The sequence below is a fragment of the Phascolarctos cinereus genome, unplaced genomic scaffold, assembly GCF_003287225.1.
Source record: "Phascolarctos cinereus isolate Bilbo 61053 unplaced genomic scaffold, phaCin_HiC Scaffold_1;HRSCAF=81, whole genome shotgun sequence".
Classification (NCBI taxonomy): domain Eukaryota; kingdom Metazoa; phylum Chordata; class Mammalia; order Diprotodontia; family Phascolarctidae; genus Phascolarctos; species Phascolarctos cinereus.
The window spans coordinates 262,526,418-262,549,156 of NW_027555514.1; the positions used below are offsets into that span (position 1 = coordinate 262,526,418).

Genomic DNA, 22,739 nt, shown 5'->3' on the forward strand with positions numbered 1-22,739 from the left:
ATGCAAAATGAGGTGGTTAGACTGAGTGGCTTCTGAGGCCTGTTCCAGCTTTAAATCTATGATCCTGTGGTCATTTGGTCTAATGCTGTCTTCCCATTTTACAGATGAGAAACCTGAGGCACAGAGAAATCAAGGAGGGTGGCAGTAGATAGAACTGCTGGGCCTGGAGTCAGGAAGACCCAAGTTCAAATCCAGCCTCAGCTACTTACTTGCTGCGTGACTCTGGGCAGATCACTTAACCTGTCTGCCTCAGTTTCTTCATCTCCAAAACGGGAGAGTGGGACACTTCTGACATCTTAGGTCCCTTACTTAATTGCAGCATTTCCCAGCCAAAAGCCAATCCCTCAGCTGCAAATCTTCGAACCGCCAGCAGAGGGGGCACCAAGCGCAGGCTTTAATCGGATTCCGCCTCCCTTCCCATCTCCTGTGCCTGTCTTCTCCCGCCCCAGCTTTCTCCTTCACCATAGCATCCCCAAAAGTGGCTGTTGACCTTTCAAGCTTTAGTAAAGTGATGCAACAGGATAATATTTCAAAGGAAAAAAATGCTTATCTAAATTCTGGATCCAGTTTTCCCGTGAGAGTATTGGGGTTTTAAAAAAAAAGTAGGTCACTTTTAAAGTAGGTCACTCTTCGGGGGGCGGGGGTGCGGGGGAGAGGTGATAAGTTGAAGCTCTGAGGCCTCCTATAGCGGGGTGGGGGTGGGGGTGGGACGGGAAGCTCTGGATTTCTCGGATCCCCCCGTCCTCTGGGTCACCCAGCTATCTGCAGGCGAAGGTGGGTGACGGGGTCACTCCGAGGAGCGCCAGGCTGGTCGCGTCCGGGGCCTCCCTGGGAGCCTAGGTAGCGATGGGCGTGGCCCTGCTCCCCTGGTGCAGGTGAGCAGCAGCGCAGCTGGACGGGGCGGGGCGAGCAGGGTGGAGCTGGGGGCGTTTGGGAGGCAGGGAGGGGCGAGCCCAGAGCGGGCTGGCGAGGGAGGGGACTGTCGGAGCAGCTGGGGCTGGTTAAGGAGGCGCGCGTCTCCTCGGCTCTCGGGCTTCGCCCGCGGTGGTGCCTTCCAGGCACCCACGTCAAAGCGGCCCCCCCACCCTCCCGGACCGCTGCCTGCTGCCCGAGCGGCGGCCCCGGGTTTTTCCTGCTCTTTCTAGTCCTAAGTGGGGGAGGGGGAGGCCACTCAGTCGGAGTGTAGGAGTGGCACTTCTCGCACCCCCGGCACCCCAGCTAAGGGGAGGGGAGCGGCTAGGGGGCCGTGTTTCCGAGAATCTTCTGCCTCCTCCTAGTCTGGATGGGAGCGGTCTTGGAGTAGGCACGGGGGATCACCCTGGGGGTGTGTGTGTGTGTGTGTGTGTGTGTGAAATAAGCTAAGAGATGGCGGGGACGGAGCTGCCGTCGGAGGGAGGAGGAAGTCGCCTTGGCGGGCATCCTTCCACACCTTGGACGGGGCCCACCCGCTACGGTGAACCCAGGGGCTGGGGGCGTTGGTCATCAACCCTTGGAAATTCTGGGGGCAGGGAGCGGGCCGGTGCCCTGTGCCCTCCCTGCGGGGGCACTTTTGATCATAAGCTTCTCGAGGGCGGAGGCTTCCTTTGCCTTTCTTTGCCGGACGCTTGAGTTGATAGCGGGCGTTTAATAAACGTTTGTGGGCTGCTGGGGTGGAGAAGCAATGCAATGGCTGGGGGTGGAGGAGCCGGGGTACCCCCCAGCACGCCGGGTCGGCGGGCAGGACAGCTCCGCGGTGCCCGAGCTGGGGCGGCGGCTGCGGCGGTTTGCTCCGGAGCCTCTTTAAAGCTGCAGACCGGGCTGCGGCCACGTGACGCGGATTCCTGGAAAGTTCCTGGAAAGCGGCCCCTTCCTCCGCCTAGGTGGGGAGAGCGCCGAGCCCGGGAGGGAAGGGGGTGGGGCCACGCGCGGGGCGGGGGGCTCGGCGGCGGCCGGAGCGGAGCGAGGCGCGCGCGCCTTGGAGATCGCGCGCCCTGCCCGCACGCTCGAGGCCCCGACCGCCCTCTCCTTCTAGCCCCGCTTCTCGGCCGGCTGCGCTGGGCAGCCCCCGAAGCATGCGCCTCCGCGCGCCCGCAGCCGCTGCCGCGGATGGTGCGCGCCCGGCCCCCCTGCGCTCGGCACTCCCACCCCCTCCCGGGGGGCCCGAGCGGCGGCGGCAGCTGGGGGGGCGCAGCCCGAGCAGCGGCCGCAGCGGGAGGAGGGAGTTCTGGAGGGGGCTGCTGGCAGGTACCAACGGGGGGACTCCCGGAGGGCTCCGCCCCGGGAGGGCAGGCTGGGGCTGGGGAGGCTAAGTGGCCTGCAGGGGAGGGGGGACGGAAGCGCTCTGCTCCCCGGTTTTTGCCCCCTCCCCTGCAACGGGGTCGACCCGAAAGCTCTGCCCCCCCGCACCCCGGGACTTCTACCCACTTTACAATTCCTTCCTGGCGTCCCGACGTCTCCCGGGAATGTTCCCCCTCTCCACCCCGACTCCGAATTCCCATTCAAATTAATCATCCTTCTAATAATCTGACCTCCTGCCCCTCCCTCTCTTCCAGCCTCACTCCCACCCCCTTCCCTTCCCCCCTCCCACCAGCCAGAGGGAAACCCGGGAAGCTGCTGGAGGGAGACGGGAGGGAAAAAAAGTGGGGGGGTGGGGGGGTGGCGGAGAAGAAGGACACAGTCCCTTGGACTTTTGGCCGTCGCCTGCGGAGGGAGTTCCAGCCACCGTGAGCACCACTGCCACACTCTGGGTCTGCCACCTTCCAGGGCATCTCAGTGCCTTATTAAACATCCGGGGAGGGGGGGGGCTTGGGCAGACACCCCTCCTCTCCCTCCGCCCCATGTCCACTGGGGAGACAGCCTGGGTTAGAGGAGGAGAGGGAGGAGGAGGAGGAGGAGGAAGGCGGCGGCCAAGGTAAGGGCACAGCGTACATTTCGGTTTCCAGGGCGCACGCTCGCATGGCCGTAGCGTCTCCTGGTCCCCCAGCCCCATGTGGTTAGGGAGGGTCGATTCCTCGACAGCGCCGGCGGCTGCACCAGCACCGACTGCCTGAGCTGGAGCTCCCACAGCTGCCTCCCCAGGAGCCGGAGGGAGGGAAGAAAGGAAGGAAGGAAGGAGAGAGGGAGGGAGAAAACCAAAGAAATCTCTTGGGCAGGGATGTGACCATTCGTTCCTTTCAATGTCATGGGCTTCGATTCCCCCTCCCTGGGGAAAATCGGCGCCTTAGTGTGAGAAAGGAGGCTCACTGTCCAGCAGACCGCAGAGGGCTCGCGGGCTGGGGACCAGGTTTGTAGTGGGCTTCCTTCCCCACCCCTCACCCCCACGCCCCCAGGGTGCTTCGACACGTGTAGTGCTGCTTTTGGGGTGGGGGGCTGGCGCCCTGGGTAACCTTGCTCCCTTTTCTCCATTGGCTGCCCTTGCCCACTTGCCCTTGAAATCCCACCGAGGTTGCAGGTGACTCGCCTCCCTCCGGAGAAAGCCTGAAAGCGGTGGGCTGGTGCTTCCCCACCCGCTGCGCCTCATCCCTCCCCCCTCCATCTGTCTCTCCACCCCCCCAGCCACCTTGGCCAAGGTGGAACCTGGATGCTCCCAGGGTTAGAAGTGCCGCTGCTACGCGGGGAGGGGTGGTGAGGGTCGAGCCTGAATGAGTCTCTGCTCGACCTCCCAAGGAGGTGGTCTCACCCTGATTCTCTCTCCCTTTGTCCCCTCCCCTCTTTTCTCATTGCAGGCGAATAGAGGGTGACGGTACGCTGGGGGACTTTGCCATCCTCGTGCCCCGCACTGGGGAGGAAGAGCAGCCAGGATCCCCTTCCCTTTCCCCTACCCCACCAGCTTGGTTTTCTCCTCGGGAGGTGTTTTGACTTGACTTCAAGGAAGGACTGACGGCCCACTCAGACCCCACATCGTCTTCCTCTGAGCCCCGGTTTGGGTGGCAGCTTCTTCGTCGTGGTGACCCTTTCCCCATGACCCTAAGGTCCCACGAGTCCACCGTGGATGGTGCGGAAGGGACTCGAAGCCAGTGGGGGGCGGCAGGTGCAGCAGAGGAGCAGCCCTCGGAGGTGGTGCGTTTGGCTACAGCCATGCGGGAATTGAGCCAGGCAGGTAGGTGAGGGGATGGGACAAAGAAAGAGCAAGGGTCAGCGTTCCAGTCAGCTGAACTCCGGGTCACATAATCTTAGGGCAAAGACAACCCATCTCAAGAAACTGAGGGAGGCCAGCCAGAGAAACAGGATCAAGGTGTGAAGGGAGTAAGAGGGCAGAGATAGAGTCACAGCTTCACCTTGCAGCGCCACCACCCCCCCAGCTCCACCCTCCACATCAAGGGAGACTGGAGAAGGTGGGGGAGGGGGGAGACGTCCCACTTTTGGAGCTTCTAGCAACTGGAAAAGAATGTGCTCTTCTCCTCAGCTTCATCCAAGTACATGCCAAAAAGCATTTGAAGTCCAAGGACTTGGGTTCAAATGTCCCCTCTAATAAATCACCTAAACTGCCCGGCCTTTACTTTCTGCAAAATGATGGGCTGTTTCTAAGGTTCCTTCCAGGTCTACATGCATTATCCTTGGGGATCTGGAAAGGGGCAGTTAGAGAAGGATTAGGTCCTGGGGAAGAACTCAGGGGTGGGAGGGAATTGCTTAGGAACAGAGCAGCCTTGTGCCATCCCTTTGACCTAGAATAGCCTCATTCCCCAAGGAATCTTGTGTCCGGGAGGGGACAGAAATAAATCTGAAACTGGGCAGGAAGGAGTCGTCTGCCTAGCTTCTCTCTCTCTGTGGCTGTCCGCCCCTTTGGCGGGTGTCTCGCCTGAGAGATGACTGGGAAGTGCTGGCCCTGCCTGGAGCTTCAGCTTCCAGGCTGCTGCCGAATTCCTGGGCTGGAGCCGTGGCCAGCCTGAGCAGAAGTGGGACACTGCAGTCGGGCCACTGGTGGATTAGGATGAAGTTGTAAGGGTGGGGGAGAGCAGGAAAAGCTAGTGCTTCTCACTGCTGCCCCTTTACCCCCTTTGTAAAGTGCTGCTCACCACCCTCCCTTGGCATCTGAAAGAGAAAGCAAAAATATCTATACGTATATATGTTGTTATTATTATTACTATTTTGCAACATATCCTGCAGCCTTAGCCTTCTCTTTCTGCCCCTGGCTGAGCCTAGGTGTTTAGTTTGACCATGGGGGTGGGAAGCCTGACCATAGATTGTTTTTCCAATGTCTTGAGAGACTTTTGCAGCACCCGGGGAAGAAGGGAGAGAGGTAGGTGATTCTGCAGGAGAGCCAGCTGCTGCTGCAGCCTCTCCATTGCAAATCATGCAGGATTTTCAGCCTCCAGTAGGGGAAGAAGGGCCCACTAGGAGGGGAGCGTGGGACGGAGGCCAAACTTCCTAAACCACAGAGGGACTCTGGTTTACCTCTGTTGTAGCAGGAGGACTGGGTGCAGGCAGATAAAAAGAGGGGACCGCCCTGGTTTACTGTCAGGTTTTACGAGAGGTGAAGCCAAGCAAAGTCCAAAGGAGTGAAAATATTCTGAGGAAGTACTGAGCATTCTCTGAGGCTGCACGCTGCATGCTTTTTCTTATGGAGTCATAAGGGATTAAGAAAAAAAAGTGGCCGTAATTGAAGCAATAATGAAGAGTGGTTTTCTATACTCTCTTTTTCTCCAGTGTGTGTAATATACATATATGTACATGATACATAGACCATGTGATAATATATAATAATATGCAATGTATATTATGTATACATTTTTTTTAGAGGGGGAGATATGCTTAAAGAAATGAGCTTTAGCCCTCATTGAATAAAGACAGGAATGAACTAAAACATCCTTCTCAGGGAGAAACATAGAACAACTTAGAATTCTCCCCAGAGATGAAAGCAGAGGTAATGTGAAATGGTTCTTTGACGATAGGATAGGGCGGGGGGTGTTCAACAGAATTACCAGTGTTGGAAAATGGACTCTTTGTGCCTATATGTCACTGAATTTTGATCTTAGCAACTTCACGGAAATGAGGAAAAGCACTGGGGACTGTTGTAGGTCTTCGGAAAGAAAAGTAACTTCAGCACGGAAAAGTTTTTTTTTTTTAAGTTTTTAACTTTGAAAAAGTCCATGAAGAGGAAGGCTTTTATTTAGAGAAATAAAGTCTCCATTCGGCATCCCTAAAAAACAGATTCAAAACTTCCTGAAAGTTTTCCCAAGCTGAAGTTCTGGCAGGCTCTGAAGGCAACACATTCTCCCCTTGCAAACTTTCTTTAGAAGCGAGGAGAATTTTTCCTAGCAGCAGTTTCTTTCTCGTGATAACTGGTTAGAATAATCCCCTCACCTTTCTTCTCCTTTTTTCTTTTTAAACATCAACCTCAGGATGGTACTGGGGAAGCATGACTGTTAATGAAGCCAAAGAGAAATTAAAAGATGCCCCCGAAGGAACCTTCCTGATCAGAGACAGTTCTCACTCGGACTACTTGCTTACTATATCTGTCAAAACCTCAGCAGGACCAACCAATCTTCGAATAGAATACCAGGATGGGAAATTTAGATTGGACTCCATCATCTGTGTTAAATCCAGGCTGAAACAATTTGACAGCGTGGTCCATCTAATTGAATACTACGTGCGAACTTGCAAGGATAAGAGGACGGGTGCCGAAACCCCTCGGAATGGAACCGTGCATCTCTATCTGACGAAACCCCTCTATACGTCCACTCCAACTCTCCAGCATCTCTGTAGACTCTCTATAAACAAATGTACAACTAAGATCTGGGAATTGCCTTTACCAACAAGACTAAAAGATTACTTGAAAGGCTATCAGTACCAGGTATAAATTTCTCTCTTTTTTCTAAACACGCCTCATGTAGAATCTCTCTGAATGCAGCTATGTCAAGAGAGCCAAATCGGCATAGCCCTGGCTAGCCACGTGTCCAACTCAGAAATGAGATTTCCCAGTAAGAACAACTGTAGTGAAACTAATTTAAGTGTCCAAGGAAGGCTGGGGGGGTGGGCGGGGGTGGGGTGGGGTGTGGGAGCAAGCTAACTATATTAAAATCTCCATCAGTATTCTCGTCTGAGTGACTTTACCCTTGGCACTAAGAGGAGTCTCTCTCTCTCCCTTTTATATGATTGTTTGGTGGTACGTTTGCCAATCTGAGGGTCGGGGAAACCTCTTTTTTCTTTTTTTAACAGGTCACTTTTGTGTGTGAGTTCTTAGCTGTCAGGGTGTCAAGGGTACATGCTGCCAGGTGTCCAGCCGGTGTTAAAGCTCAGAGCTGGCACTAAAAGAACTGGAAAGGGAGATGCCGAGATGGGGCTGCTCACAACTTATTTGCCTGGTGGTCGAGCGGTGTCTTAGAACGTCTTTATTTTACATTCTGGTGTCCTTGTTTAGAGTTTTTGTTGTTCTTGTTAAACAGAACATGCTTGTCAGTATTTATCTTTTGTTTTATACCATTCACCAAACCCAGCAGTGACCGTGAAATCTTGTATTTGTCTTCTGACTCCAAATGGCCGACGATCTTGTGTGAGTAGGAGAGTACTGTAGCCCTTTATTTAAAAAAAAAAAAGGAGCCTTACTTCAGAAACATTTCAAACTGGTGCAAATGGACCTTGGTTTTCCTTGTTTTGTTCTGGTTAAAAAAAAAAAGGCTAAATACAAGAATGTCACGCTCCACAGGTGCAGCTGAGACCATGGTGATGAAAACAATGTTTTGGTCCTGACCTGTGGTCGTTTTCACTTTTTTGGAAATGGCTCTAAAAGTCAGTGTCCGGGTCATCCTTGAATTGCCTGGCCACACAGAATCGGCACTTGTCTGCCTTCTACCGCATAGAGTACTTTGGACTTCATTTTCTTCCGGATGCGGGGGGAAACAAGCCTGTTTTATTTTTCCCAAAGTGTTTATCCACGGCTGTTACTAAGTATCCAACTTTGATTAGAATGTACTAAATAAAACAAACACCTTTTACAAGCTGCGCGCCTTCTTTTTGAGTTGTAGAGATTGTAGAGAACGTCACACAAATAAAGTCTGGCTGTATGAACCTCTGTCCTGGTCACACTTAAAAACAGATCTTGAGAAGTAAGAGAGAAAAGGGACTCAGGCTTTCTGGAAAGCTCCGGGTGGATAGGGCTTTTCAAAAATCATAATAATAGCAGCTTATGTTTATAAAGGACTTTAAAAATTTACAATTGCTTTACCTCGTTTTCTCATTTGAGTCTCGAAACTGTCCTATGAGGTAGCTGGTATTGTTGTTCGCATTTTCTGGATAAGGAGACAGACTTTGTAAGCCTAAGGGTGACGTAGCTCGTGAGTGTCCGACGCAGGGCTCAAACTGGAGTCTTCCTCATCCAAGTCTAGTAGTCTGTGGTTGTTAGCTGTGAGCAAGAGAAATGGCTTGTGATTTTTTTTTAAGTGCCATAGATAGAGTGATAAAATAATAATAAAATATTTATGAAAATAATAATAAAATAGAAATTTGATGGAATAATTACTAGAATACTTTAATAGAAATGTATTCTGGTAGCAAAATAAAAATCAAAAGTTGTTACTCATTTTCTCTAAATGGTCTTACCTTGACTATTGTATACCCAAGACTCCTTTGCACCTGAAGTGCTTAACAGTTCTGCTTTTCCTAATTTACTGCTTTGTATGGTAGGTGAATCATGATGTACTTATGCTAGAAAACTCAGCTGTTAGGCACTGTGGTGCTAAGGGTTGGTTTATCAGTCAATCATCAACCATTTATTAGGTTCATACTGTGTGCTAGGGTCAGGGGATACAAAGATAAACAAAATGCCCTCTACCCTCAATGAGCTCATATTCTTTTGGGAGGGACATCTTCTGTCACTTTCCTTAGTATTTCCAACTTTGAAACAGGTTGAATGATACCTTCCCTTTGTAATCCTCCGTGGCTCCTGTGAGAAATGTTTCTTCATAAAGGGCTGTGGGATTAGGGGGAAAATCAATCTCTGCATGTGCAGATGGCACTCTCCAACAAAGAATCCTTGCTGTTAGGGATTTATATGGAGTTTAAGTTGTGGTCTGATAGTTGAAATGGGACAGTCAGTTTAATGTTATCTTGGAACTATGTGAAGAATCACAGATTCAGAGCTGGAAGTGACCTTAGAAGCCATCTTGCACTGCCCCCCCCCAATCTCCCCATTTTATATATATGAACTGAAACCCAGAAAAATTATTTAACTTACCCAGGGTCACACAGGTAATAAACAGCAAATTGGGTCAGATTCAAACCCAGGCCCTCTGACTCCAAATGTAGTGCTCTTTGATTTGAACCCAGGTCCTAGGATTGTAGATTTAGAGCTGGAAGAGACCGTCTAGTCTAGCTGATTTTACTGATGAAGAAGCTAAGGCTTCACCTGCATGGGTGAGATGACATGCTGCATGGGTAGTAAGTAGTGGAGTCAGAATTTGAACCCAGGTCCTTTGTATTCTAAACTAACCCTCTTTTCTTCTGTGGAGAGAGCATCCCCATTTGAAGAATGTGGGACTCATGTTTGGTTTATTCTATTTTCACCCTTGGACTCTTGAATTGTCTGACATGGGATGTTTATAAGGGTAACCGGGTGAGAATTTCCCAAATTTTGTGCCAGCTAGTTTTTATTTTGATTTTCTCTGATTCTTTTTGTAGCTCTTTCCCTCTTGTTAGCACCTATTCTTTTGAGGGTCTCCAGGTTGGGTGTATGCAGGGTGACAGGAGATCAGGCCTGCCGTGCCATGTACCGCTCCCCTACAGCTTTTCGTGGTTGCTGGGCAGAAGCACCCAGAGGAAGGACAAATAGAGTTTTGTGTTGTACTGACAAGTGGCTGATGACCACATCAGAGAGGAGTGGGGTGGGGGGTAGGGTAGGCTTTGGGATGCCCAGCCTATCTCTGCCATATGTTTGGAAAATGGGCACTCTCTTATTTCAAGTCCCCCCCACCCCACCCCAACCAGGGAAAAGCTTTTTGGATTTGAGATCTAAGAGGCATTCCAATCATGTCCTAGCCCTTGGGTTCCTGGAAAGGTCCTCTCCACAATGAGCTGCCGGGGATTTTTAAATGGGTCTAGTTGAACAGGTTGGAGCAGGCTATAAAAGCCATTTTACTGAAGCCACTCGTCCAGGGTAGCATAATTAACTAACTGATTTGTTGTTAATTCGTCTTCTTGTGTTCTGTTGATTTGGGCTAGAAACCTTTTTTTTTTTTGGTTCAGTCATTTTCAGTCACATCTGATTCTTCATGATCCCATTTGGGGTTTTCTTGGCAAAGATACTGGAGGGGTTTGCCATTTCCTTCTCCAGTTCATTTTACAGATGAGGAAACTGAGGTAAACAGGGTTAAGCAACTTGCCCAGAGTCACACAGCTAGTAAGTATCTGAAACCAGATTTGAACTCAGGAAGATGAGTCTTCCTGAGACCAGGCCCAGCACTCTATCCACCATGGGGCCATCTAGCCACTTCTATTACCTATTGGAGCTGAAGTTACTAATGCTGCTTTGGTTGATGTCAGACACCCAAAGCATTGATGCCCCTCGTATGACAGATGGAGGCCAAGAAGGGGTGAGGAGTATGTTTGAGTTCATAGAGTAAGTTTATGACAGAGCTAGAGAGAATATCTAGTATTTTTTCCTTGAGGCTCATACAATGTCCAGTTATATAGGACCTCAGCAATAGCCTAGACCAGTGACCTCATTTGACAGATGAAACTTAGGCCAGAGAGATCAAAATTATTTTTCTAAGGTCATACAGTTAACTAGTGGCAGAGCCCAGCTCTCTGAACTTCTAGTCTGCAACGTAGCTATGTCTTTCCTATGGTATTTATTGAATAGTATACTATAGGGAACCCAGATTTCCATTAAAACTGAAACGTACCTGGCTTGCATTTCTGCTAACCAAGGTCACAGATGTTTAGATTCTTGCCAACGCTAGTCTCTGGTCTAGTTTAAGACAAGGTTAAAAGTAAAAGCCTAGATCCTGCTTTGTTTTTGTTTTGGTGACATAGGAATTTTGGAACACTTTAAAAAATGTCAGTAAACAAGTTCAATTAATGACAATATTTCTTGCTGGGCATGTCATTGACACTGTCTTGGGTTCATAGGATAATATATCTAGAACTAGAAAAGGCCTCCGAGGCCATCTGGTGCAACCCTCTTATTTTACAAATGAAGAAACTGAGGCTGAAAATCATAGGATTGTGGGCTTAAGGATTGGAAAGAACTTCAGAAACCATCTAGTCCAATCCCCCTTATTTGATAAATGAGGAAACTGAAGGCTGAGAGAATCATGGGATCCTAGGTCTAGAGCCGGAAAGGACCTTAGAGGTCATCCCATCATCTAATCTCCCCATTTTACAGATGACATGCCCAAGGCCATGCAGGTGGTATGTGGAAGATCCACGCTAAAATAAAATGACGTTGGCTAGAGAGTCAGGTTGGTTTGAAGTCTTTAAAAGTGTTAGAAAATTGTGCCTGATACAAAAATCATGCAGAGATAGAAGGCGTTGTAAAAATAATTCTAGGGATGGAATGTCCTGACATCAAGAACTTTTCCTCCTAGAGGGCTGGTCCAGATCTAGTACACTCAGATCAGGGAGGAGTGACCTTGCAGACACCCTTTAACAAACCTTAACAGCCCTTGGGATCGGAGCCAGATGAAGCCTGGATCGAGGCAAAACTCTTCTTAATCTCAGACCTCTCATTTAATTACAGAACTGACCTGCTTTCTGCCCCATGTGCTTTTCCCCTCGCAGAATGTTAGGGTCCAAGGAAGGATTCTTAGGGATCATTTGGTCCAACCTTCCCATTTAGCAGATGAGGAAACTGAGGTCTGGAGAGAGGAATTGGCTCTACCCCGGGAGCCCAAATGCCTAGTCACATAGCTAGCTCATGGCAGAACCAGAACTAGAAATTCAGATCCCTCTGGAGGACACAGAGACTCATTTTGGTTTTTCTAGGTTTTCTTATATCAGCATTCAGCACAATGCCTGGAACATAGTAGACTTATATAGATTCAGAACTAGAAAAGACCTCAGAGGTCAGTGAGTAGATAGGATCATAGAGTTTGAGCTGGAAGAGACCTCAGAGGACATGGAATCTGACTCATTTTACAGATAAGTAAACTGAGGCACAGAGGGGTAAAGAGGTCATATATATAGTACGTGGCAAGTCAGAATTTGAACCCATGTCCTCAGTATTTTTTCTTGTACACTGTAGACACTTAATGTTTGCTGTTTTGAATTTGATTGTATTTATTTAACAAAATGGGGCGGCTGGTGGATAAAGTGCTGGGCCTGGATTCACGAAGAAGTGGGTTAAAATGTGGCCTCAGATGCTTAACTATCTGTGTGACTCTGGGCAGGTCACTTAACCTTATTTGCCTCAGTTTCCTCAGCTGTAAAGAGAACTGGAGAAGGAAGTGGTAGTTCTGCTGAGAAAACTCCAAATGGGGTCATGAAGTCAGACACGACTGAAAACGACCGTAAGACAAAATTTAATAAAATAAATTTATAAAATCCATATCCTTTCACTCTAAAAAAAAAATCAAGAAGAATTTGACACTACCTATGTCCACCTTCTCTATCACTTATAGGTGACAGCTATTTAAATATAGTAGGCAATCTTTTAAACTATCAATTAAGAAATCAGGGCTTTAAGGGAAGGGGGAATGCGTGAGATGATTTTGGACTCTCCCTTCCAACAGAATCTTTGGCCAGATTCCATGCTCTCAGGCTGATTTTGCTTATGACTCATCCGAGACCTTAATCTGTCCAAATTTGCTCTCTCAAGCTCTCAGACCCATCCTGAGCAGCCTTGTGGTCTCATTCTGGACTCTGCCAGATGTGAAGAGGGGACAGACAGTGACACCCATCCTCACCGGCTCCTCCCATTCTTTCTCACCAGTTCAAGGTTGCTAATGTCACAGTTTACTTCTGTTCATGTTTTCTCCTCCCTGAATCACAGAGTTGTCATTTTGGAGCCTCTGATGCAGCCTAGCTGTCAGGACTGTACTCCAGCAGAGAGCAGGACTAATTACATTTTTCTTTGAGAAAGTAATTGTGTGATTTAGAACACCTTAAGGTTCAGGCTACAGTTTTTTTAATTTGACTCACTCTCTCCAGGCTTTGAAGCCTTCAAAATAATGTCAAATGCAGCTTTTGTGTTTTTATATTTGTTTCTTGTCTGACCCATAATAATTTGAGGTGGGGGAGATTCTCTGTTTTACATGAGCGTATTAAATTGCATAATGTGCCATAGTGCCTCGTGGGAATGAACTGGGGACCAGTCAAGGTGGTCCTGTAGAGACAGGGCTGTCAGCCTCTGAGGAACATTCTGCATCATTATCTGAGTGAGGTTAGAAGGGTGCTCAGCCTAGGGGGTGAAGAATAGGTCGTCCTAACTAAGAAAAGAGTCAATGCCACTAACCCCTAATCAGTAGTAGGATGAGAAGGTTCTCTAAGCAAGGGTTCTTCACCTTTTTATGTCATGAACCGCTTCTCAGAATAATGTTATAAATGCATAAAATAAAACACATAAGAAACCAAAAGTTAGTGAAAATGAAGATGCAAATTTTTTCCCTGTTCAAATTCACAGATCCTCTGAAATCTGTCCATGGTCCTAGACATACATTTAGATTAAGAAATCCTGCTTTACTGTGTGACCCTAGGCGAGTCACTTAACCCCAACTGCCTCACTAAAAAAAGCAAAAAAAAAAAAAGAACCCCTGCTTTAAAAGAAAGTTATATTACTTTGGGGAAAATGCTGCAATCTGTTTGTTCAATGTGACCTTGCATGCCCTGACTGATGATGAAATAACATACAGGCAAGAAGGAGCCTAGCATCTTCTGCTTTTTTTCCAAATGTATTCATTTATATTTGTGTTATCTCTTCCATTAGAATGGAAGCTCTTTTGAGGCAAGGACTGTTTTTATTTTTCTTTTCCTAGCTCCTTCTGGGAGCCTTCTGGGTCATTTTCTGTTGGGGAAGAGTTGCACATCTCTAGTAGATGGAGAGGAGGTATTTTCTCATTTAGATTTAGCAGCAAAAGGCAGTAAATGTCACCAGAGAATCAAAGGGTCATAAATATAAGGCTAGAATGGAAGTCAGGCCACTGATTCACATCTCCCTCATTTTACTGCTGGGGATACTGAGGCTGTGTGACTCTGGCTAAGCCACTTCATCTCTTTCAGCCTCAGTTTCACCAACTGTAAAATGCTAGCAATAATAGCCTCTACCTCCTAGTGTGATTGTGAGGATAAAATGAAATAATATTTTTAAAAATTTTATTTATTTTAAAATATACTATTTTATTAGAATTTTAAAATATTTTAAAATATTTTGCAAATTTGGAACACAAACATTTTAAAAACCAAACGTTAAAAATGTCTTTCCATGCAATTGGGGAAAATAAAATATTATTTAAAATGTTTCATAAAGCTTAAAGTTCTGTTGGAGTGTTAGCCACTATTACCTGGAGTCCGGAGAGAGCTGGATCAAATCAGCTTCTGATTAACCGTATGGGTAAGTCAGATCTTTCTGAGGCTTAGTTTCTTCATCTGTAAATTGGAGAGAACAGTACTTAGATTGAATAGAATGAGAATGAGAATAGAATGAGATAATGTTAAGTAAACATGACTTACAAGTTCTATGTGAATGTCAACACTTTCTATACATGTGAAAGTTTCATGGTTCCATGTTGTATGGCCATGTAGCTTCACTCTCAGAATATTGGTGTCGTAAAGATGAGTGTTTATTTCAAGTCAATGCATGGGGCCAGTAAGAGCACAGAGTCACTTTCCATTTTCCCATACCCAGTCCATTCTCTTCCTTCAGCCCAAGATGTGTACTCTTGTACCAGCTCTGTGGGCCATCTATCCCCTAGCAAATCCTAGATTGAATAATAGGCAAATCATGGAAGAGCGCTCTCTCCCAAGAATTAAAAATGCTTCATCCATAAGAGAATGGAAAGATGCATGATGGGCATAAGTAGGTTATGGCCTATTTCCACTGAAGAATCCCATACCAGAGGTGATATAAAAGACATAAGGGGAGAAATAAGATAGCTCAAACACATGTATCTCGGTTCTCTGGCTCTTCCCCACGCCTAGAATACTCTTCCTTCTCACCTCCGACTCTTAGAATCCCTGACTTCCTTTAAGACTTATATAAAGGGGGCAACTAGGTGGTGCAGTGGATAGAGCATCGGCCCTGGAGTCAGGAAGACCTGAGTTCAAATCTGACCTAAAATACTTGATGTGTGACCCTGGGCAAGTCACTTAACCCCAGTTGTTTTCCTTAAAAAAAAAAAGATATCCCAAGCATCCCTTTCTTCAAGAAATCTTTCCTGGTCCCTCCAGATGTTAGTGCCTTCTCTAAGGCTGCCTTCCATAACTCTCTATGTACTAATTCACATTTGTTATCTCCATTAGAATATAAGCTCCTTTAAGGTAGGGACTATTTTTATTCATTCTTTATAGATGCCAAGTACTTAGCACAGTGCCTGGTAAGTGCTTGATCAATGTTTGTGGAATGATTGGCATGCAGTTGGTTAGTTACACAGGATCAAGGGATAACGATGGACAGCCTGACTGCTCCATTGGTACCCAGGTAATGTTAAGAAATCTAGAATAGAGGCTCTCAACCTTGGTTGCACAGATAGATTTCAGAGGGTCTATGAACTTGGATGGGAAAAAAATTGCATCTTTATTTTCACTAACCTTCAACTAAAATTTATAATTTCCCTCAATTATGAATGTGGGCAACAAGCATGATTCTGAGAAGGGGTCCGTAGGCTTCACCGGACTGCCAGAGATGCTTATGACATAAAAAAATAGTAAGGAACCCTAGAGTAGAGAAAGGCTCAAAGCATGCTGGGTGGAACCCTCTGAAGGATGTATTAGATGGTATGGATAAAAGTTGCAGAGAACGGGTGGGTGGGGCTGCTATCTGGCTTTTTGGAGGAAGTACCCACATAAATGAAATTGCAGATCCAATTAAGTGTGTAATGAGTCAAATCCATCTGTGAGTTATCACAGTTACCTTGGACATGGGAGCTGAAGATACCATGAAAAAAATAAAACCAAGGAAGTAAGGCTGGAAGAAAGCAAGAAAGGCATTATTCTTTTGTTTGACCAAGTTTCCTGTTATTTCCTGTTAAACTGTGCCTTACCTAGAATCAAAGAAAGAGAGTCATTAGGCATCTCCAGCATTTTATAGCTCATTCAACCAACAAGCTTTTACTAAACTTCTCCTCACCCTAACAGAAATAATAATAATAGCTAACATTTATATAGCGCTTATTATGTACCCTGCAAAGTTGAGGCACTGGGGGACAATGCCTGGCACCTGGTAGGCACTCAATAAATGCTGGTAGGCTGTTGAGGGGTCAAAGACAAAAGAGAAACAGTCCCTGCTCTTAGGGAGCTTATATTCTATTGGAAGAGGGAAACTCAGGCCCCCAGAGATCATGCGATTGGGTCCTAGTTCTTCTGACTCCAGATTTGATCTTTCTACTATAATCTTCGGAATGCTGTCTCTTTCTTCTCCCTGCCCATCTCAGGTTTCCCATATTGTGAGTCTGACTGACAAGAGAGGCAATTCTGAAAAATCTAATCTATTAGTATATTCATGACACATATTTAATTAATTATTATAAAAATCGTAATTCCCTTCACAACTGATATTTTAATTAGGAGCAGGATCCCCAGATAGCTTTAAGGAGGCACTTTGTATGTATTTCTTCCTTGGCTTCTAGTCCTTCTTCTCAATTTCTTTAGTTTTATGTTTTCTTTTTCTTTCTGTCAGCCCAACCTCTCAGCACATTATTCACTGTCAAATTGTCAGGTTTGGTCTTTGTCAAAGCAGCCTAGGAAAGGGCACAGACAGATGTCCCAGGGTGGGAGGAACTCCAGGAGTCGGGAGTCTTGGAAATAAAGCTAATTGATTTCTCTCAGGCTCAGCAGATTCCCTGAGGGGCACTGCTCTCACAGACAGAGGTCTGTGGGTTACCACGTTTACATGCTGGCCTTTGGAAACTGTCTTCCAAGGAGGAATTTGCTTACTAAAGCTACATGAGAGGCAACATAATATTATAAAGAGCAGTAGACTTGGGATCAGGAGAGACCTGGGTTTAAACTAACCCTCCCATCTGATACTTACTAGTCATGAGACCATCATGAAGTCACTTGCCCTATCTGTGCCTCAGTTTCTTTATCTGTAAAATGAACTAATCAGTAATTGGTCAATTAATCAACAACATTTATTAAACACTTATTAGATGTTTGTTATGTACCAGGTGGTATCTTCATGCCTCCCCCCCCCAAACTCCCAATTATCTTGTATTTATGTATTTATCGTGTCTATATCTTGATTATGTTTATATAGATACACATCTCATCTCCCTTAAGCTTAAAACTTAAGCCAAATACATAAATACAAGATAATTGGTGGGTGGGGTGGGAGGAAGATACTAGCATCTGGGGGAATTAAGAAAGACCTCCTGGAAAAGGTAGAGCTTGAGATGAGCTTTGAAAAAACCAGGGACTCTGAGAGGCAAAGTGAGTAGACTTTGGGGATGGGACACAGCCTAGGCAAATGTGCAGAAGTCAGAACAAGAGAAGAAAGCCCTGAAAACTACCTGGCATGTCCTGCTCCAGAGAGATACCACAAATGCCACACAAGCAGCCCCTTTGCCGCAGGGAAACTGGTTATCCATGTTTTTTAAATCATTATTTAGTTACTATTATTATCATTAGTTAATTATTTAATCACTTAAATTTTTTTTTTTTTAAGGAGAAGCTCAGGAAGGAAAGGAGCCAACATGCAGAAGGAGGGCCTCAGGCTACTCTATTAAGAAGACTTCTGTCTCCTTAATAGATCTGCTTGGGCCCGGGGAACATTTTTTATAGACTTTTTTTTAATTAGACTTTTTTTCCAGGGTCCCCAAGTTTCTAGCATTGCTATTGCATTGTGATAGTGGGAAGAGCTCCGGATTTAGAGACAGAGGACCTGGATTCAAGATGCGACAATTTGGTGTGTGCCTTGGGGAAAGTTAATTTCTCTGAGCCTTAAATTCCTCATTTGTGAACAAAAAAATTGGAGAATTAGACCAGAAAACCTCTAAGGTCCCTTCTCCAGTTTTGAATTCTATGATCCTATGGCCTAGGATTGTATATAAATCCTCCTTTCCCTTTCTTTTAGGTATTCTGTGATTTTTCTTTTTCAACTTCAGCCCTGCATGCTCTCATATTGAAGCCAGAAGAAGCATCCTCCTGGTAATATCTACACAGGAACCAAGACATGCTTTCCACTTTACCAACATCTTCTGTGTTGTCTAAGTGAAACCGTTCCTTCTTAGGTTTCTCATGTGACTTAATGGCTCCAAATTTTTCATCTCCACATCGTAATTCAGTTCCACATTTAATAGGAAATTATAGAATCCCAGAATCTCAGAGCTGAAAGGGACCTGGACAGGAAGGCCTTTTACAATGTCTCTCAAAAAGTATTCATTAAGGGTCTATTTGAAACCTTCCAATGATGAGAAACTCACTACCTTTGGCAGTAACCCACTTTGCTTTTGGATAGCTCATTATCCCTTTGTCTCAGAGCCAAAATGGGTCTCTCTGTCCTTTCAAGTCTGATTCTCCGTTATATAATAACCATTCAGATATGTGAACTTTCCTACAAATCTTTTTCTTCTACAGGCTGAATACCCCTGGTTTCTATGACCAATTGCCATATGGCATTATCACTATTCCTGGTCATCATCCTCTGAGCCTGTTTCAAAGTCTTCCTGAGTCCTTCCCAAAATGGAGTACCAGGAACTGGGTGCATAATCCCTAACTAGGGTAGAAGACAGCAAAAAGATTCTCTTCTTTGACCAACCCACTCTGGGCTTTTTAATACAGCCTAGGAAAGTGTTAGTTTTTTTTTGTCCCCATTAAATTTCATCATATTAGATTCATCCTGATGCTGTAATCTGGTGAGATCTCTTTGGGTTCTGGCTGATGTCTGCCATGTTTCCCTTTCCCTCTATACTTCATGTCATTTGCAGTGTTGATAAGAATGCCATCTATGACATCATCTCAGTCACTGATAAAAAATATGGAGGAGTATTGGGCCATGGACAGGTCCCTGGGAAACTCCATTGGTAACTTCCCTCCAGACTGACACCAACTTATTAATGGCATTAATAATGTTCAACTTATTAGTGGCATATTAGTTTTAATAGGCAGGTAGGTGGTATAGTAGATAGAGCAGTCCTGAGTTCAAATAGATACTAGCCGTGTAACTCTGGGCAAGTCATTTGAACTCTGCCTCAGTTTCCTCATTTGGAAGATGGAGATCATGATAGTACCTTCTTCCAGGGTTGTTGTGAGAATCAAATGAGGTAATATTTGGAAAGCATTTAGCACGGTGCCAGGCGCGTAATAGGTGCTATCATGTCTTTTAATTTTTATTACTACTTCTGTTATTATTGTCTATTTTGGGGGACCAGTCATTGAACAATCAATGGGCAGCTGGTGATTCAGGGCTGGAGTTCTGGAGAGCAATACTATAGAGGAATATTGTGACTACTGATCATCACAGTGTCATATCATACTGTGGAGAGAGAAGATATATGGGACTGACCGGATTTCTGCGACCGATCTTAAGATATCTCCTGGAAGCTGCTGTATTTGATCTCCCCAGCTCTTCCCATCCGCCAACATGGAACTTCGTGGTGGTGGTGGGTTGAGTTTGAAAGTCCTTGCTGATACTTGTCCACGGAGAAGGGAATGCACAGGCCCCAGCTCACACCAGTATGCAAGAGCCAATGGTTAAATTTTCACTGTGAACACTTAGGGAATCTGGCAAAATCAGGGCTTGATTTATTTATTTTTTTGTTGATTATCTAGACTTAAGTGATAGAGAAAATATTAATATTGAATATTAAACTGAAAAGTATGTCTGGCATACATTTTTTGTGTGTATGAATTGGCTGTTAAACATTTACCAGCACACTCCTGCTTGGGGAAGACTTTCTGAAAAAATGGGAACATCTCTCTCAGAGTTGCCAATATTTAGATGCACTGAGGTGACTTTGTGAATAGGATGAATTCGAGTTAGGAAGACCTAAGTTCAAATCCAGCTTCAGACATTTTCTATCTTTATGACCGTGGGTAAGGCACTTAATTTCTGTCTGCCTCAGTTTCCTCATCTATAAAAGGGAGAGATAATAATGACACCTACTTCCCAGGGTGATTTTGAAGGCAAAATTATATGTATATATTTGTATGTATATCTATATCTGAATACATGTTAAGATTTTTATTTAAGGATTATTAAGGATAATTAAAATTAAGGATTATAGAGCTAGGGTTAAAAGGGCGTTCAGAATCCATTTGGTTCAACCCTCTCATTTGACAGAAGGGGAAACTGAGGCTGAGGGAGATGACTTGCTTTTGGTCACCCATACAATAAATGTCGGAAGTGGGATTCGAACCTAGGTTCTCTAACTCTTGGAGCCGTGGCTATGTACACTGAGCCTATCTGGTCTTTGGAAGGTTTAAGGATGTGTAGTGTTGAGGTCAGGTCTGCTGTGATGCCTGCCAGCACAAACAGGTGGCTGGCTTACCTTGGCACACTTTTGAGGAAAAAAACTTTTGATGTCTGTAGATTAGTTTGTAGGAACTCGATGTCATGCTTGTCCAAGCTGTGGGCTGAAGCTTTTTTTTTCTTAAGTGGGCAGAAAAAAATTTTTAGGGGGGAAAAAACATTCATTTTGGGTTCCCCTCAGCTATGCATTCATGAGTTCTAAAGCTGAGGATGAGAAAGCACCTTAACTCAGAGAACAGCAGGACTTGTAATTTAGCTATAAATTAGGCACTATGTGAAGTAATGAATAGAAAGAGAACTGTCATTTGAACTGGTATTTCTGATATTCTCTCAGTAAAAGTCAGCCATCTGGTTACCAGAGACCTGGTACAGGGCTACCCTGGGATTAGCCCTGATGTTACCATAGGGCTAGTTGCTTACTATTCCTGTTGTTAAAAAACAAAACAAAACAAAATTTTTTGGGGAGGAAAGGGGAACGGTGGGGAGGGGCAGATTAGCTTCCTGACAGAGACCTTTTCACAAATACTGGTGATGTGTGTATGTATATGCACATATTCATATACACGTATATGTATGTATACACATGTCATATATTAACATATCATGGAATATATAATGTTAAATGGATGCACAAATAATTTATATATCAATAATTTATGTATCCAAATCTATATATAAACAATGTAAGTACTAAAATTAGTAAATATATATTTTATTTAATAATAATTTATGTATCCAAATCTATATATAAACAATGTAAGTACTAAAATTAGTAAATATATATTTTATTTAATAATATATAGAATTTTTTCCACATGTATATACGTGTATATATGGATTATGTGTATATATCCATATATATATGTATGTGTGTATGTATATGTGTGTTTATACACCTCTGGACTTCTTCATCATGCCTGAAGTATACATTCCTTCTCCCCTTCCTCTCACCTGCTTTTCAGCTTCCTTTTGTGTGTTGGCTTTCACATTAGACTGTAAGCTCCATGAGGGCAGGGCTATCTTTTACTTTTTTTGTATCCTCAGGGCTTAGCATAGTGCCTGATATGTAGTAGCCACTTAAATATTTATTGACTGACTTGACTGAAATAGACATTTTAGTCCTTTAATTCACTTCTAAGTTATGGGAATTCAAGAGAAATAAGATTGAGATCACCTGGAGCATATATATTATTCTTGGGTTTGGTTTTGTTTTGTTATTTTTGGTCTGCATTTTCTTTTGCAAAAAGTCTAATAAAGAAATGTTTTACAGTACTGCACATCTATAATCTATATACATTGCTTGCCTTCTCAAGGAGGAGAAGGAGGGAGGGAGGGAAAGATTATGGAACTCAACATTAAAAAAAACAAATTAGAATTTTTTTGTTTACATGTAACTGAGAAAAAATAAAATAAAAATTAAATGAAAAAATAAATACCTGTTGACAGAAAGTATTCACTAATACACTGATTAGCCTCTAAGAGATCCCTGAGACTGATTCTAACAAGTAAAAATTACAGAAAAGTAGAAACTGCATTACATATGGAGCCCTGGGATTGAATTCTAGCTCTTCAGCTTATTCCCTGTGTGTGACCTTGAACAAGTTCCTTCACCTCTGGGCCTCAGTTTCTCCATTTGTAAAATTGGAGGATTCCACTAGATGACAGCTCAGTCTAAAGGATACTGATTTTGTAGTCAGAGGACCATTATTTAAAATTCCTTTTCCACTATTTACTATTTGTATGCCTTCAGGCAAGTCACTTCAGTTCTCTGAGACTCCGTTTCCATATCTTTAAAATGAGACAGTTAGACTAGAGGTCCTTTCCAAGGTCTAGATTTATGGTCCCATTTTCTGTTTGTAAAACTATGATTCCATGTCCTCTAAGGAAATAGTGTGGCCAGGGAGTCAGAGGACCTAGGTTCTAATCCCATCTCTGATGATGACTACTTGTATGACCTTGGGCAACTCCCCAGGCGTCAGTTTCCTTATCTGTAAAATGAAGGGATTAAACTCAAGAATAATTTAAAAAAAAGTTAAAACAGTGTGTCTCAATCAGCGTTCATACTCCCTCAGTTCTTTCTCTGGAGATGGATAGCATTCTTTCAGAATTGTCTTAGATCATAGAATTGCTGAGAATAGTTAAGTCCTTCACAGTTGATTATTATATAATGTTGCTATTACAGTATACAATGTTCTCCTGGTTC

The 22,739-nt window shown here is 44.9% G+C and overlaps 1 protein-coding gene across 8 annotated transcripts in view; it reads left to right on the plus strand.

The window, feature by feature from the left end:
• The first annotated feature begins 758 nt into the window (after positions 1-758).
• SOCS2 (suppressor of cytokine signaling 2) overlaps positions 759-22,739 on the plus strand; it is a 77,354-nt gene continuing 55,373 nt past the window's right edge. Inside the window, exons 1-4 of one of the 8 annotated variants that reach the window (XM_021006452.2) lie at positions 1,913-2,223; positions 2,922-3,262; positions 3,705-4,078; positions 6,321-6,772. In XM_021006452.2, the coding sequence (XP_020862111.2) occupies positions 3,940-4,078; positions 6,321-6,772 (591 nt within the window). In that variant the 5' untranslated portion in view covers positions 1,913-2,223; positions 2,922-3,262; positions 3,705-3,939. The other 7 variants (XM_078146611.1, XM_021006455.2, XM_021006456.2 and 4 more) reach the window with 7 other exon arrangements.